We start from the raw sequence: 15,854 nt of genomic DNA, 5'->3' as shown, positions 1-15,854 counted from the left end.
GTATGGAACCAGAAGAGACCCCGAATAGCCAGAGGAATATTGAAAAAGAAAAGCAAAGCTGGCGGCATCACAATTCCGGACTTCCAGCTCTATTACAAAGCTGTCATCATCAAGACAGTATGGTACTGGCACAAAAACAGACACATAGATCAATGGAACAGAATCGAGAGCCCAGAAATGGACCCTCAACTCTATGGTCAACTTATCTTTGACAAAGCAGGAAAGAATGTCCAATGGAAAAAAGACAGTCTCTTCAACAAATGGTGTTGGGAAAATTGGACAGCCACATGCAGAGGAATGAAACTGGACCATTTCCTTACACCACACACAAAAATAGACTCCAAATGGTTGAAAGACCTAAATGTGAGACAGGAGTCCATCCAAATCCTAAAGGAGAACACAGGTAGCAACCTCGTCAACCTCAGCCGCAGCAACTTCTTCCTAGAAACATCACCAAAGGCACAGGAAGCCAGGGCAAAAATGAACTATTGGGATTTCATCAAGATAAAAAGCTTTTGCACAGCAAAAGAAACAGTCCACAAAACCAAAAGACAACCGACAGAATGGGAGAAAATATTTGCAAATGACATATCAGATAAAGGGCTAGTATCCAAAATCTATAAAGAACTTATCAAACTCAACACCCAAAGAACAAATAATCCAATCAAGAAATGGGCAGAAGACATGAACAGACATTTCTCCAAAGAAGACATCCAAATGGCCAACAGGCACATGAAAAAGTGCTCAACATCGCTCGGCATCAGGGAAATCCAAATCAAAACCTCAATGAGATACCACCTCACACCCGTCAGAATGACTAAAATTAACAAGTCAGGGAACAACAGATGTTGGCGGGGATGTGGAGAAAGGGGAACCCTCCTGCACTGTTGGTGGGAATGCAAGCTGGTGCAACCCCTCTGGAAAACAGTATGGAGGTTCCTCAAACAGTTGAAAATAGAGCTACCGTTCGATCCAGCAATTGCACTACTGGGTATTTACCCCAAAGATACAAATGTAGGGACCTGAAGGGGTACGTACACCCCAATGTTTATAGCAGCAATGTCCACAATAGCCAAACTGTGGAAAGAGCCAAGATGTCCATCGACAGATGAATGGATAAAGAAGAAGTGGTATATATACACAATGGAATATTATGCAGCCATCAAAAGGAATGAGATCTTGCCATTTGCAACGACGTGGATGGAACTGGAGGGTGTTATGCTGAGTGAAATAAGTCAATGAGAGAAAGACATGTATCATATGACCTCACTGATATGAGGAATTCTTAATCTCAGGAACAAACTGAGGGTAGCTGGAGTGGTCGGGGGTGGGAGGGATGGGGTGGCTGGGTGATGGCCTTTGGGAAGATATGTGCTATGGTGAGCGCTGTGAATTGTGTAAGACTGTTGAATCACAGATCTGTACTTCTGAAACAAATAATGCAACATATTTTAAGAAAAAAGAAAAAGAAGAAGATAGCAGGAGAGGAAGAATGAAGGGGAGTAAGTCAGAGGGGGAGACGAACCATGAGAGACGATGGACTCTGAAAAACAAACTGAGGTTTCTGGAGGGGAGGAGGGTGGGGGGATGGGTTAGCCTGGTGATGGGTATTGAGGAGGGCACATTCTGCATGGAGCACTGGGTGTTATGAACAAACAATGAATCATGGAACACTACACCAAAACAAATTATGTAATATATGGTGATTAACATAACAATAAAACATTAAAAAAAAAAAAGAGTTCCAGGAGTCATGAGCTAGGTAAGAATGTGCTACGTAAAAGCAAAGTGTGACATCATAGCACACTAAGCATAATTGTAACAGTAACGGCGACAACAACAGCAACAGCTAAATCCGTGTCACATGCTGTCAGAGAGTCACTTTACCAAAGTCGTTCTGCTGTTCCCACCCAGAGCTGGCTGGAGCAGTTTGGTCAGAACAGAATCTCTGTAGGGAACGTGCAAGACTCTCTTCCCCGTGGCTGCATCAGCCAGAGCACTGAATGAAAAAGAAAATACAAAACAACAGATAAAAAAATATGTCAAGAAGAAATCTGCCTCCCTGGGAATAAGTCAGAAACACCCCACCCATCCCCTCGTTGACCCCATAAACCTGAGGCATGACTCTAACTAACATCGATTAGTGGAGACACCTTCTGTATGAGGATGCTGCTGCAAGACGGCTACCCACCTGGGCCACGGGCTCCCTCCCTGCCCTCAACCCTGGAGAGACCATGACAGCCAGAGGGAAGCCTAGATCTGAGGAACAACACGCTTAATCATGTGAGGAAAACCCAGGGAGCCTGCAGGCTATTGTAAATCCGTGCATAAAGAAGAGTTCAATCTGAGGAAGAGGACAGCCAGCTAGCGGTGTAAAGACCAGGATGGGGAGTAGTTTAAGTCCCCTTCTTGCTTTTCTCTCCTACTGCCTTCAGAAGAGCCCATAAAGTTAGGACCCTGTATGACAAGGCACCAGAGAAAGCATGAATAAGCGAATGGGCCAATCCCCACCCAACTCCAGGGCACTGCAAACACAGTGGTGTTGTCACTGACCAGAGCAGGGAGGAGGAGGGAGGCAATCCCATCGATGGGAAATTATAATCACAAACAGTGACAAGGAATTTATAGAGTTAATCTAGCAGGTTTGGAAAAGAGACAAAATGATCTTCTGGAAAGAAAGAAATACAGTAATTGAAATGAAAAATACAGTGGACAGGTTTAACAGCAAGTTAGACACTGCTATAACTGGAATTAGTGAACTAGATAGTTCAAAAGAGATTAACCAGATTGCAGCCTGGAGACACAAGGTGGGAAACAAGTGAGGAAGGTTAAGAATCATGGAGGACAGTGTGAGAATATTTAAATGGTTTAACTGAAGTTCCAGAAGAGAAGAGAGAAAATAAATGGGCATGGACTGTACATGAGAAGTAATGGCTGAGAACTTTCCAGCCCTGATGAAAATCACTAATCTACAGAGCTTTGGGGGCCAGGGAATTCCAAGCCAAATAAATAAATTCACACTCAAATGCAACACAATGAAATTGGAGAAAACCCAAACAAAAGAGTTTAAAAGCAGCTAGGGGGGAAGATAGATTATCTTCAAGGAAATAGCAATTAGACCACTGGCAGAAAATGGGAGACTGTAACCGTAATGAGCTGAAAGAAAATTCTACACATCTGGAATTATATACCCAGCAAAATTACCTTTCAAGAATGAGGTGAAATAAACACATTTCAACCGAACAAAAGCAGATTTTGCCATTCAGCAAGTGATCACTGAAGGAAATTCTATAGAATATACTTCCACCAGGAGGAAACTGATCTTAGCAGCTCTGAGGTTTAAAAAGGAGTAAATAATTTAAAAAAAATGAACACTGTGTAAGATAGAAATAATGTCTTTGGGGTTAAAGAAGAATAGAATTAACATACATATCAACAATTACAAATGTAGGATGGAGATCCTTGTATTAATCAGGAAGAGGAAGCATTTATAATATTTAGACTTTGACCAGTTGAACAGATTAGAAAGTCAAATATATTGAATTTTGGTCTATGACAGAGGTAGTGCAGAAACTCCACTGTGGAAAGGAGAGACTATTCAACAAGTATAACTGGAAAAAATTGGTAATCTGTAAGGAAATAATAATGAAAAGGATGCCTACCTTACACTACGCACAGACGTCAACTCCAGATGGATAGGAAATTAAGTGAAATGTAGGGAGATAACTTTTGGACTCTACTCTCCTTAAACAAGACACAAGAAATGCAAAACAAAAACCATTACCATGATTTCTGCTCATCAATTGATACCTAAAAGTGAAAAGACAAGCTACCTGCTGGGAGAAGATATTTATTATATACCTGAGGAAAGAGTAATACAAAATATGTAAAGAACTCCTAAAAATCAATAAAAGACAGTAACTGAATAGACTAAGAGGCAAAACATAACAGGTATTTTGAGATTTACTGACATATTGCCAGTAAATGTATCAAATGATACTCAAACTTGCTAATAACCAGGAATATCAAGACCATGGTAAGATGCTCAAAATTTCTAGTAACCAGGAATATCAAGACCATGGCAAGACCGTTTAATTAGTAAATATCAAGAAATGTGACAATACTAAGCCTTAGAAAAGATGTGGATCAATGGGATATTTTATAAATTGCTGCTGGGAGTATAAATTGGTCCAAACACTTGGAAAATAATTTGTCCCCACTGTCAAAAGTTAGGTACTGCCAAAAAAAAAAAAAATAGGTATTGCATATACCTTACAAATAATTCAACAATTTCAGTCCTTTGTCTATACTCAAGAGAAACTTTAATATAGTGATACCCAGTGATTTGTACAAGAATGTTCATAATAGTACTGTTTATAATAGCAAATAACCAAAACCTGGAAACAACCAAAATGCCAATCCAAAAGGAGAACAAATGAATAAATTGTGGCATATGCCCACAATGGAATTCCCCACTACATCATAATGAAAAAGAAGTAACAACTTCTACTACAACAGGGGATCTCATAAACACAATGTTTAGTGACAGAACAGAGGGCAAATTAACCAAAGCCACACATAACATGGATACATATTTTTAATAATGGTGGGTCAAAAAGCCAATCCCAGCAATTCTACTCCTGGGTGTATCCTTGAGGGGAATGAGAAATTGTTTTCTCCAAAGCATATGTACAAGAATGTTCATAGCAACATTATTCATAATAGTCAAAACCTGGATACAAACGAAATGTCCATCAATAGGGGAATGGATAAATGAATTGTGGTATATTTTCTACAATGGAATCCTACATAGCAATGAAAAAGAGCTGATACATTACATGAGAAACATGGCTTAGTCTCATAGCCATAGTCATTTAGATGAAAATCAATATAGTTAGGCAAAACCAATTTTTAGTGGCAAAGGTCAACTTCTTTTGGTGGGTGTAAAATCTAGGAAGAGGGTACAAGGGAGCTTTCTGGGTTTTGGAAATGTTCTATATCTTGACCTGGGTGGTAATTATATAGATATATATACATATAAAAATTCACCAAGCTGAAATTTAAGATTTGTGTACTTTATATAAGTTATACTTTGATCACATAAAAAAGAACAAGATCCAAAAGATAGTATAATATTTTACCCTTTTTGTACATTTCAAAAAAAAATGAGTGCCACTATATTCATAAGTGATAAGACAAGAAAGGGTGAAAAAAGAAAGGGAGCAAGGGACAGAGAGGGGATAAGCAAAATTTAAGACGGTGGCTACCTCCAAGGGGGGCATAGCACAGAAATACCAACTATTTCTTGGGTTGGGTGGTGAATTTACTGGTGTTTTCAGTTTTATTAAAAAGCAATAAGTTTAAAATAAAATATATAGGCAGGCCAGGTATGAGCCAATGAGATCATGAGTGGGTCATGAACCAAGGGCTATGATTAATCTGATTTTTTTTTAATTTCTGAGGTCATTTTTACGGCAGAAATAAATACCCATGCACCAATTATTTACCTGATAACGTTTCCTAAACTGGTTAAACTTAAGTTAACTCGTGATCCTTCCTTCAGTCTGTCTCCTTCAGATCCTGAAGATTTCTGCCTTTCACTTCCTGCTAAATCCACCAAATTAATACTGGATTGCTTGGTGAGGTTGCTGTCTAGGAAAACCTATAGGAAAGCGCCACAAGTCATGCGATTAGAGTGGTAGCAGGCTACATATGAAATCAATCTACTTCACACTTTAAAACATTTTTTCTAATTGTACATCACGCTCAAAATGATATATTAAAATTTACAAATTAAAAGGCTACCTTCGGGGCACCTGGGTGGCTCAGTCGGTTAAGCGCACAATTCTTGGTTTCGGCTCAGGGCATGATCGCAGGGTTGTGAGATCCAGCCCTCTGTCAGACTACCTGCTGGTGAAGGAGCCTAAGATTCTCTCTCTCTACCTCTGACCCTCCACCCCTGCTCACTCTCCTCTCTCTCTCTCAAAAAAAAAGGCCATCTTCTTTACAATGACATTTCACATTAATACATCATAAGGCCCAAATGTCTCAGTTGCTCCTTCTCAATTTTGCAAAGCTATTTCCAGTGGTATGTTAGATACCAGTTACTGCTCTAGTATTTCTGTGATCAAACGTTTTAAGTAGAAAATACTGGGAAATCTGCAAAATAAGGAACTGTTTGGAACAGTGTGGTCATGCAGGGAGGGGAAAAGAATGTAGATTTTAGAATGTGACAGATCCCCTTGCTGGTTATGTGACTGTGAGAACTAGCTTTTCAGAATTGCAACTGTCTTAATTGGGAAACAGGGATCACAGCATATTATTGGGGTGTTAGGAGGGTAACAGATAAGAGAAGTAATGGTTCTCACCATGCCCAGCATACAGTAACAGGTGTTAATATCATTACTGACACTAATATGCAGAGTGTAATGCTAGATCTCTACACATATTTTTTCAGTGGATTTCTTCCCTTGCCTCTAAAACATCAAGTTAAAAAAAGGGCAAAGCATATATAAAGTTTATGAATGTTACTAATGTAATATCATCTGAATAGTACTTAAAGTTTATAAGGTTCTTTATTCTCTTACTTTAAAAAAAAGATGTATTTATTTGAGAGAGTGTGCACGTGCACACATGAGCGGGGTGGGAGGGGCAGAGAGAGAGAGAGAGAATCTCAAGCAGACTCCCCACTGAGTGTGGAGCCCCACACGTGGCTTGATCTCATGACCCTGAGATCATGACCTGAGCCGAAACCAGGAGTCAGACGCTTAACCAACTGAGCTACCCAGGGGCTCCTATTTTTTTTTTTTTTTTTACTTTTAATTGAAGTACAGTTGACATGCAACATTACATTAGTTTCAGGTGTACAACATAGTGATTTGACAATTATATATGTTACAAAATGCTCACCTGTGGTGAGTGGAGTTACCAAATGTCTCCCTACGATGTCATTACAATATTACTGACTGTATTCTCTATGCTGTACTTTTCATCCCTGTGACTTACTTATTTTTTAACTAGAAGTGGATACATCTTAATCCCCTTCACCTGTTTCACCCATCCCTCTAAACCCTCCCCACTGGCAACCACCAGCTTTCTGTACCTATGAGTCTCTTTCTATTTGTGTCTGTTTGTTCATTTGTCTTGTGTTTTAAGATTCCACATACAAGTGAAGTCATATGGTATTTTTCTTTTTTTGACTTATTTCACTTAGCCTAATACCCTCTAGGTCCATCCATGTTGTCCTGAAAGGCAAGATTTCATTCTTTTTTTTTTTTTTTTTTAATCCAAAATCTGTTTATTGGGAGGGCGTCCCACTCATCTGGATTCAGGGTGCTTTTAGTGCTGCTTCCGCCTGAAGGAGCATCCTTCTGTAAGCCTGGCCTTCCCTCCTGTGGGCTGGCAGAGCACAGTGGAACAGCCGACGCACAGAACTACCGTTTGCGCGTGGCTGAAGACGGTGGTGATCTTGTAGCATCCGGGGCACTTCACGTCCATGAAGTAGGAGTTGGGGCTCTGCACCAGGTGCTTCTTCTTGTGCTTCCTCTTCTCCTCCTCCGGGGACGGGTGCAGGAGATCCTTCGCGAGGGGCATGTTCTCGTGGGGAGGTCGTCACCGCCGGAAAGCAAGATTTCATTCTTTTTTAAAGCTAAGTAATATTCCATTGAGTATATATACCATATGGTATCAGTGGACACTTAGGTTATTTCTCTATCTTGGCTATGGTAAATGGTGCTGCAATAAATACAGAGGTGCATATATCTTTTTCAAATAGCGTTGTCATTTTCTTTGGGTAAGTATTCAGCAGTGGAATTACTGGATTGTCATGGTATTTCTATTTTTAATTTTTTGAAGTACCTCCATACCGTTTTCCACAGTGGCTGCACCAGTTTGCATTCCCACCAACAGTGCACGAGGGTTCCCCTTTCTCCACATCCTCGCCAACACTTGTTATTTCTTGTGTTTTTGATTTTCGCCATTCTGACAGGTGGGAGATGATATTTCATTGTGGTTTTGATTTGCATTTCCCTGGTGATGAGTGATGTTGAGCATCTTTTCATGTATGTGTATCAGTCTTTGGAACAATGTCTATTCAGAGGCTCTGTCCAATTTTTAAATCAGACTGTTCCTTGTTTTGATTTTGATGTTGATTTGTATAAATTCTTTATGTATTTTGAATACTAACCCCTTATTGGATATGTCATTTGCAAATACCTTCTCCCATTCTGTCGGTTGCCTTTCCATTTTTGTTGATGGGTTCCTTTGTTGTACAAAACCTTTTTATTTTGATGTAGTTCCAACTGTTTATTTTTGCTTCTGTTTCCTTTGTCTAAGGAGATATATCCAAAAAAATATTGCTAAGACTATCTATTTACTGCCTATGTTTTCTTTTTTCTTTCTATAGGTTCAGTTATCATTTTTGGTCTTTAATCCATTTTCAATTTATTTATTGATTTTTTTAAAGATTTTATTTATTTATTTGACAGAGAGAGACACAGCGAGAGAGGGAGCACAAGCAGGGGGAGTGGGAGAGGGAGAAGCAGGCTTCCCGCTGAGCAGGGAGCCCGATGCAGGGCTCGATGTGGGACTTGATCCCAAGACCCTGGCATCATGACCTGAGCCGAAGGCAGACGCTTAACGACTGAGCCACCCAGGTGCCCCTTGAATTTATTGTTGTGTATGGTGTTAGAAAGTGGTTCAGTTTCGTTATTTTGCATGTAGCTGACCAATTTTCCCAACTCTACATATTGAAGAGATTGTCTTTTCTCCCGTTGTATATTCTTGCCTTCTTTTTTTATAGATTAATTGACCATAAAAGTGTGGGTTTATTTCTGGGCTCTCTATTCTGTTCCATTGATCTATGCGTCTGTTTTTGTGCCAGTACCATACTCTTCATTACTGTAGCTTTGTAGTATAGTTTGCAATTCCTCCAGCTTTATTCCTCTTTCTCAAGATTGCTTTGGCTATTTGGAGTCTTCTGTGGTTCCATATAAATTTTAGGATTATTAGTTCTATAAAGAATAGTATTGGTATCTTGATGGGTATTGCATTGAATCTGTAGCTCGCTTTGGATAGTATAGACATTTTAACAATATTTGTTCTTCCAATCCATGAGCATGGAATGTCCTTCCATTTGTTTGTGTCTTCTTCAATTTCTTTTATCAATGTCTTATAGTTTTCAGAAGACATTTCTTTTACCTCCTTGGTTAAATTTATTGCTGGGTATTTTATGCTTTCTGATAGAATTGTAAATGGAATTGTTTTCTTAATTTCTTTTCCTGCTAGTTCATTATCATTGTATAGAAATAGATTTTTGTATATTAATTTTTATCCTGAAACTTTATTGATTTCATTTATTAATTCTAATAGTTTTTTGGTAGTCTTTAGAGTATTCTATGTATAGTATCATCTTACCTACAAATAATGAAAATTTTAATTCTTTTGTACTTATTTGGATGCATTTTATTCTTTTCCATGTCCGATTGCCTGATTCCTTTGGCTAGGACTTCCAGTACTATGTTGAATAAAAGTGGCAAGAGTGGACATCCTTGCCTTGTTCCTGATCTTAAAGGAAAAACCTTTAGTTTTTCACCATTGAGTATGATGCTAGCTGTGGGTTTGGCACATAAGGACTTTATTATGTACATTGAGTTGTTCTCCTTAAATCCACTTTGTTGAGACTTTTCATTGTGAACATATGTTAAGTTTTGTCAAATGCTTTTTTCTGCATCTATTAAAATAATCATATGATTTTTATGCTTCATTTTGTTAATGGTGTATCACATTGATTGATTTGCAAATATTGAACCATCCTTGCATCCCTGCAATAAATCCCACTTGATTTGTGGGGAATGATACTTTTAACATATTGTTGAATTTAGTTTGTTGAAGACATTTGCATCTATATTCGTCAGCGATATTGATCTGTAATTATTTATTTATTTATTTATTTTTTGCATTAGGGTAATGCTGGCCTCATAGTGTGAATTTGGAAGCTTTCTTTCCTCTCCTAATTTTTGGAATAGTTTGAAAAGGATATTAACACTGCTTTAAATGTTTGGTAGAGGGATGCCTGGGTGGCTCAGTCGGTTGAGTGTCTGAGTCTTGATTTCGGCTCAGGTCATGACTCAGGGTTGTGAGATCAAGCCCCTCAAGGCTCGGTGCTCAGAGGAGAGTCTGCTTGAGATTCTCTCCCTCTCCCTCTGCCCCTCCCCCAAATCATGCTTGCTCTCATGCATGCACTCTCTCTCTCTCTAAAATAAATAAATCTTAAAAAAAAAATGTTTGGTAGACTTCATCTCGGAAGCCATCTGGTCCTGTACTTTTGTTTGTTGGGAGTTCTTTGATTACCAATTCACTTTTGTTACTAGTAATTGGTCTGTTCAGATTTTCTATTTCTTCCTGATTCAGACTTGGAAGATTGTATGTTTCTAGGAATTTATCAATTTATTCTAGGTTGTCCAATTTGTTGGTTCATAATCTTTTGTAGTTGTCTCTTATAATCCTTTGTATTTCTTTTTTTTTAAGATTTTTTTTTTTATTAGAGAAAGCACGAGAAGGGTGAAGAGTAGAGAGAGAAGCAGACTCCCTGCTGAGCAGGGAGCCCAGTGTGGGACTTGATCCCAAGACCCTGGGAACATGACCTGAGCTGAAGGCAGATGCTTAACCGACTGAGCCATCCAGGTGCCCTGATCCTTTGTATTTCTGTGATGTCTGTTGAACTTCTCTTTAATTTCTGATTTTATGTATATGGGTATTCTCTCTTTTTTTCTTAATGAGTCTGGCTAAAGGCTTATCAATTTTTTTATCTTTTCAAAAAATCAGCTCTTAATTTCATAGATATTTTCTTTTTTTTAGCCTCTATTTCATTTATTTCAACTTTGATCTTTACTTCCTTCTACTAAGTTTGGCTTTTGTTCTTCTTTTTTTAGTTCCTTTAGGTATAAAGTTAAGTTGTTTATTTAATATTTTTCTTGTTTCTTGAGGTAGGCTTGTGTCTATAAACTTCCCTCTTAGAAGTGCTTTTGCTCCATCCCAAAGATTTTTTAAAAAGATTTTATTTATTTGAGAGAGAGAGAGAGCGCGCGCATGAGCAGGGGAGGAGCAGAGGGAGAAGGACAAGTAGACTTCCAGGAGAGTGCAGAGCCTGATGCGGGGCTTGATCTCAGGACCCTGAGATCATGACCTGGGCCAAAAACAAGAGTCAGACGCTTAACCAACTGAGCCACCCAGGCAGCCCTGCATCCCAAAGATTTTGAACCATTATGTTTCTATTTTCATTTGTCTCCATGAATTTTTTAAGGTATTTATTTGTTTGTTTATTTGAGAGAGAGAGGGAGGGAGAAAGGGAGTGCGAATGGGGAGAGGAAAGAAGGAGAGGAAGAGAGAGAATCTCATGCAAACTCCCCGCTGAGCACAGAGCCCTACATGGGGCTCGATCTCATGACCCTGAGATCATGACCTTAGCTGAAACAAGAGTCAAATCTTCACTGACTGAGCCACCCAGGCGCCCCAGTCTCCATGTATTATTTTATTTCCTCTCTGGCGTCTTTGTTGGCCCATTGGTTGGTTAGTAGCTTGTTGTTTAGCATCCACTTGTTTGTGTTTTTTTCCAGTTTTATTCTTGTAATTGATTTCTAGTTTCATACCATTGTGGTCAGAAAAGATGCTTGATATGATTTCACACTCCTTATGTTTATTGAGGTTTGTTTGGTGGCCTAACATGAAACCTATCCTGGAGAATGTTCCATGTACACTTGAGAAAAATGTGTATTCTGCTGCTTTAGGATGAAATGTTCTGAATGTAGCTGTTAAGTCCATCTGGTTGCACGTGTCATTCAAAGCCACCATTTCCCTGTTGATTTTCTGTCTGGATGATCTGTCCACTGACATGAGTGGGGTGTTAGAGTCCCCTTCTATTATTATATTACTGTCACTTTCTCCCTTTATGTCTCTTAATATTGGCTTTATATATTTAGGTGCTCCTATATTGGGTGCGTAGAGATTTATAGTTGTTATATCCTCTTGTTAGATTGATCCCTTTATCATTATGTAATGCTCTTCTTTGTCTCTTGTTATAGTCTTTGTTTTATTTTTTTAAGATTTTTATTTATTTGAGAAAGACAGAGCATGTAGGTGGTTGTGGGGGAGAGGGAGCAGCAGACTCCCTGCTGAGCAGGGAGCCTGATGCAGGGCTCGATCCCAGGACCCCGAGATCATGACCCGAGCCAAGGCAGATACTTAACCAACTGAGCCACCCTGGCACCCCACACTCTTTGTTTTAAAGTCAGTTTGTCTACCCTAGCATTTTTTTTTTGCCTCCAATTGCATGTAATATCTTTTCCCTTTCAGTCTGTATGTGTCTTTATGTCTGAAGTGAATCCCTGTAGGCAGCATATACGTGGGTCTTGTGTTTTGTTTTGTTTTGTTTTTTTAATCCATTCAGTCACCCTATGTCTGCTTTAACATTTCTTGTAAGGCTAATGTAGTGGTAATGATCTCCTTTAATTTTGTTTGTCCTGGAAACTTTTTTTTTTAAGATTTTTTATTTATTTATTTGAGAGAGAGAGAGCACAAGCAGCAGGGAGCAGCAGAGGGAGAGGGAGAAGAAGACTCCCCGCTGAGCAGAGAGTCCAACACAGGCCTTGATCCCAGGACCTCGAGATCATAACCTGAGGTGAAGGCAGATGCTTAACCGCCTGAGCCACCCAGGCGCCCCTGTTTTGGAAACTCTTTATCTCTCCTTCAATTCTGAGTCATAACCTTAATGGGTAGAGAATTCTTCATTGTAGGTTTTCTCCTTTCTGTTCTTTGAATATATCATGGCATTCCTTTCTGGTCAAGTTTCTGCTGAAAAATAAGCTGATAGCCTTATGGGGTTTCCCTTGTATATAGCAATTTGCTTTTCTAATATTGCTGTCCTTTAGATTCTCCTTTTATTATTAATTTTCAATATTTTAATTATTATGTGTCTTAGTGTGGAGTCCCTTGGGTTCATCTTCTTTGGGGCTCTCTGTGATTCCTGGACCTGGATGTCTGTTATTTTTCCCTCAAGGTTAGGGAAGTTTTCAGGTATTATTTCTTGAAATACATTTTCTGCCCCTTTCTCTCTCTCTCTCTCTCTCTCTCTCTCTCTTTCTGGGACCCTGATAATGCAAATTACTTAGCTATGATTGGTTCTTTTTATATCTCTATCTCTTTGTTGAAGTTCTCACTGAGCTCATCCACTCTTCTCTCTAGTCTGTGGAGCACCTGTCTCACTTGGAACTCTATCAGGCAGATTGCCTATTTCCATTTTGTTTAGTTCTTTTACTGATATTTTGTCTTGTTCTTTTGTTTGGAACATATTTTCCTGTCTCCTGATTTTGTCTGACCCTTCATTTCTTTCTGTGTACTAGGTAGGTTAACTGTATCTCCTGGTCCTGACAGTAGTGGCCTTGTGTAGAAGGCATTCTATAGGGAGCCCGGCAGCACAATCCCCCTGGTCATCAGAACCAGGTGCTTCAGGGATATCTATTGTGTGGGCTGTGTGCACCCCCTGTGTGACTGGCTGCACCTGCTGTGGGTGTGCTGATGGGCAGAGATGGCCCCCAAGACAGCTTGCTGAGAGGCCCGACTGTAGCTGCTACAGGTGTGCTGGTGGTCAAGGCTGGCTCCCCTCCTCCTTGGGGAAGGAGTCTCTTTGAAGGGGTGCCTTCAGGGGTGGGTGGGTGAGGCATGTCCACAGCGAAACACCAGGCAGGGCAAACAGTGTTAAGAAGGTGGATGGAGAATGTCAGAACTGGCTCCCACAAGGACTGACCAGCTAGGCAGAAGAAGGTCAAGAAAAATAGCACCTTCCAGAACTCTTTGTTCCTACAAGAGCTCCTACATATCTCTGATCCTTTGGCACATGCCCTAAAATTAGTCACTATATCTTCTTCATGTATAACCCAGGCACTTTTAAACTACTGTTTCTGTGCTGGGTCTCACAGTGCGTGATGTAGTGTGCTGGCCCTTTAGGAGTGGACTGTCAATTTCTTATAGCCCTCCACCTCTCCCAGAGTTGAGTCTGCTGATTTTCAAAGCCCAATGTTATAAGGCTTGTCTTTCTGATGCAGGTCTCCAGGGCAGGGGGTGCCTGATGTAAAGCTTGATACCCTGGCTCCTCAAGAAATACCTTGGTGCCTATGATATCCTTCTTGCTTGAGGGTCGCTCTGCCTGGGGTTTGGTTTCCATCTAGACCTCTGCCCCTCCTACCCTTCTCATTGTGGGTTTCTTTTTATGTCTTTAGCTGTGGAAGAGCTGTTCTACCAGTCTTCAGGTCGTTTCCAGAGTGAGTTGGATTATGCATAGTGGTCTCTGTGTGTCTGCGGAAGGAGGTGAACTCAGAGCCTTCTCTGCCATCTTCCCAGTCATCCTTCAAAGTTCTTTAAAATGCAGGTCCTTCTTTAAGCTTCCCAGCACTCCTGCAGGATAGCTATTTGTCTCATTTCACAGAATAGGAAACTGAGACTAAGGACGAGTAAGTTATTTCCCGAAGTTTCAAAGCTGGTAAGCAGAGTTAGATATAGTCCAGTGTTTTCCCACTATTCCTGGTTAGAGCAGGGTAATCTTCATTTCCACCATTCTGTCTATTACTAGGGATGTGGCTTAGGCAACAGAGATGGTGAAATCATAGTTAACTGTAATGCTTACCCAGGCTTTGTAAATAACTATTTAGAATCAAACTGATGATGATCTAGAGTTTATTCTCTGATATCTACCAAGAAGTATGGAGGAGAAAAATGTGCTCAGTTTTTTCAAAAATTCTAGTTAGTGGAGAGTTACATGGATTAGCTAGTTTCAAAGACCTTATCTTGCTACTTCCAAGTATTGGAAAGGTAGTTCAGTATCTGGTGGTTCTCTAGGCTCATGGATCTGAAAGCTGGTCATCATCATCCTGGGGAGCCTGGGTGGAGCAGGGATGTGGGGAGGTAGAAAAAGAGAAAGTGCCTCACTTTGTTCTGTTTCTGACCCCATAGCCCATGGTTGGAAGTAGCCACCTTAATCCATAGGTCAAATCTGAAAGGATTCCATAGTACTCACCAACTCATGCCACTGGGAACCCTTCCCATGGATCACACTTAGTGGGAAACCGGGACCGCAGCCTTCCCACGAGTCTCACCTGCTTGAACTGAATGGTGATAACCATATGAGACCGGCTGCTGCTGGCGTTCATGTTGGTCGATGCTGTGGTCCTTATTTTTGTCCCTTGTTCCATCAGCCTTTCTATCTGTGCATAGTTCTCACAGGGCACTGACTTCAGGCCATCCACATAAAAGCCCAGCTGTTGATCTTCTCTTACTTTTAGTCCCCCAGGTTTCTTGGTTCTAGATAGCAAGTCTCTTATCTGTGGAAAAAAGAATAAATAATGTAAACTTCAGGAAGGCAGAGATTTCTATTTACTTCACTGTTACACCTAACACCTACACTTCTGCCTAGAATATATTAAGTGTTCAATAAAAACTTATTAGATGAATGAATAAATGTTAAATTTCTGTAGGCACCGGACAAGCTCACTATTTAGGTAAATAAGAAATAGGGGAATGGCAAACAGGAGGGAAACCTGTTGTAATAAGTGACGTAAATAAAAACTCAGTTCTAGTATTTTCTAGTACCTAGAGCGCTTCAACCAGCCTGTGAACTCCCTTTGGGTGGGACCAGGGCTTTTTACTAGTAGATCCTGACATAGTTCCCATCGTAGAAGAGGCATTCAGTGAATGATTTTTGACAGAACAGGGTAACCAGAGCTAGGCTAACAAATAATGTTTAATACATCACATGTAAGATGCTGCAGATCTGCTTCTGCAGCAGGATAAAATATTGGAGTAGG

The 15,854-nt window shown here is 40.0% G+C and overlaps 2 protein-coding genes across 2 annotated transcripts in view; both read right to left on the bottom strand.

Annotated features, from left to right (window-relative positions):
* The window catches only part of LOC112828810 (kinesin-like protein KIF28P), a 64,169-nt gene that overhangs the window by 29,785 nt on the left and 18,530 nt on the right, over positions 1-15,854 (bottom strand). The window contains exons 5-7 of the mRNA XM_073899887.1: positions 15,147-15,371; positions 5,508-5,662; positions 1,888-1,999 (exon numbers count right to left, since the gene is read on the bottom strand). Of these exons, the coding sequence (XP_073755988.1) occupies positions 1,888-1,999; positions 5,508-5,662; positions 15,147-15,371 (492 nt within the window). The remainder of the gene's footprint in view (positions 1-1,887; positions 2,000-5,507; positions 5,663-15,146; positions 15,372-15,854) is intronic.
* LOC112828844 (small ribosomal subunit protein eS27-like) lies at positions 7,269-7,617 on the bottom strand. The gene has a single exon (XM_025878100.2). The coding sequence runs from the start codon at positions 7,591-7,593 to the stop codon at positions 7,339-7,341; it is 255 nt and encodes an 84-aa protein (XP_025733885.1). The 5' UTR covers positions 7,594-7,617; the 3' UTR covers positions 7,269-7,338.

The sequence above is a fragment of the Callorhinus ursinus genome, unplaced genomic scaffold, assembly GCF_003265705.2.
Source record: "Callorhinus ursinus isolate GAN/ISIS: 27379988/994484 unplaced genomic scaffold, GSC_fseal_2.0 scaffold13, whole genome shotgun sequence".
In the NCBI taxonomy this organism is placed as follows: domain Eukaryota; kingdom Metazoa; phylum Chordata; class Mammalia; order Carnivora; family Otariidae; genus Callorhinus; species Callorhinus ursinus.
Note: the sequence above shows the minus strand (reverse complement) of the source record. Positions and strands in the feature narration are given on the sequence as shown.

Coding starts and splice junctions, on each gene's coding strand:
- LOC112828844 (XM_025878100.2), bottom strand. CDS start 7,593: ATGCCCCTCGCGAAGGATCTCCTGCACCCGTCCCCGGAGGAGGAGAAG.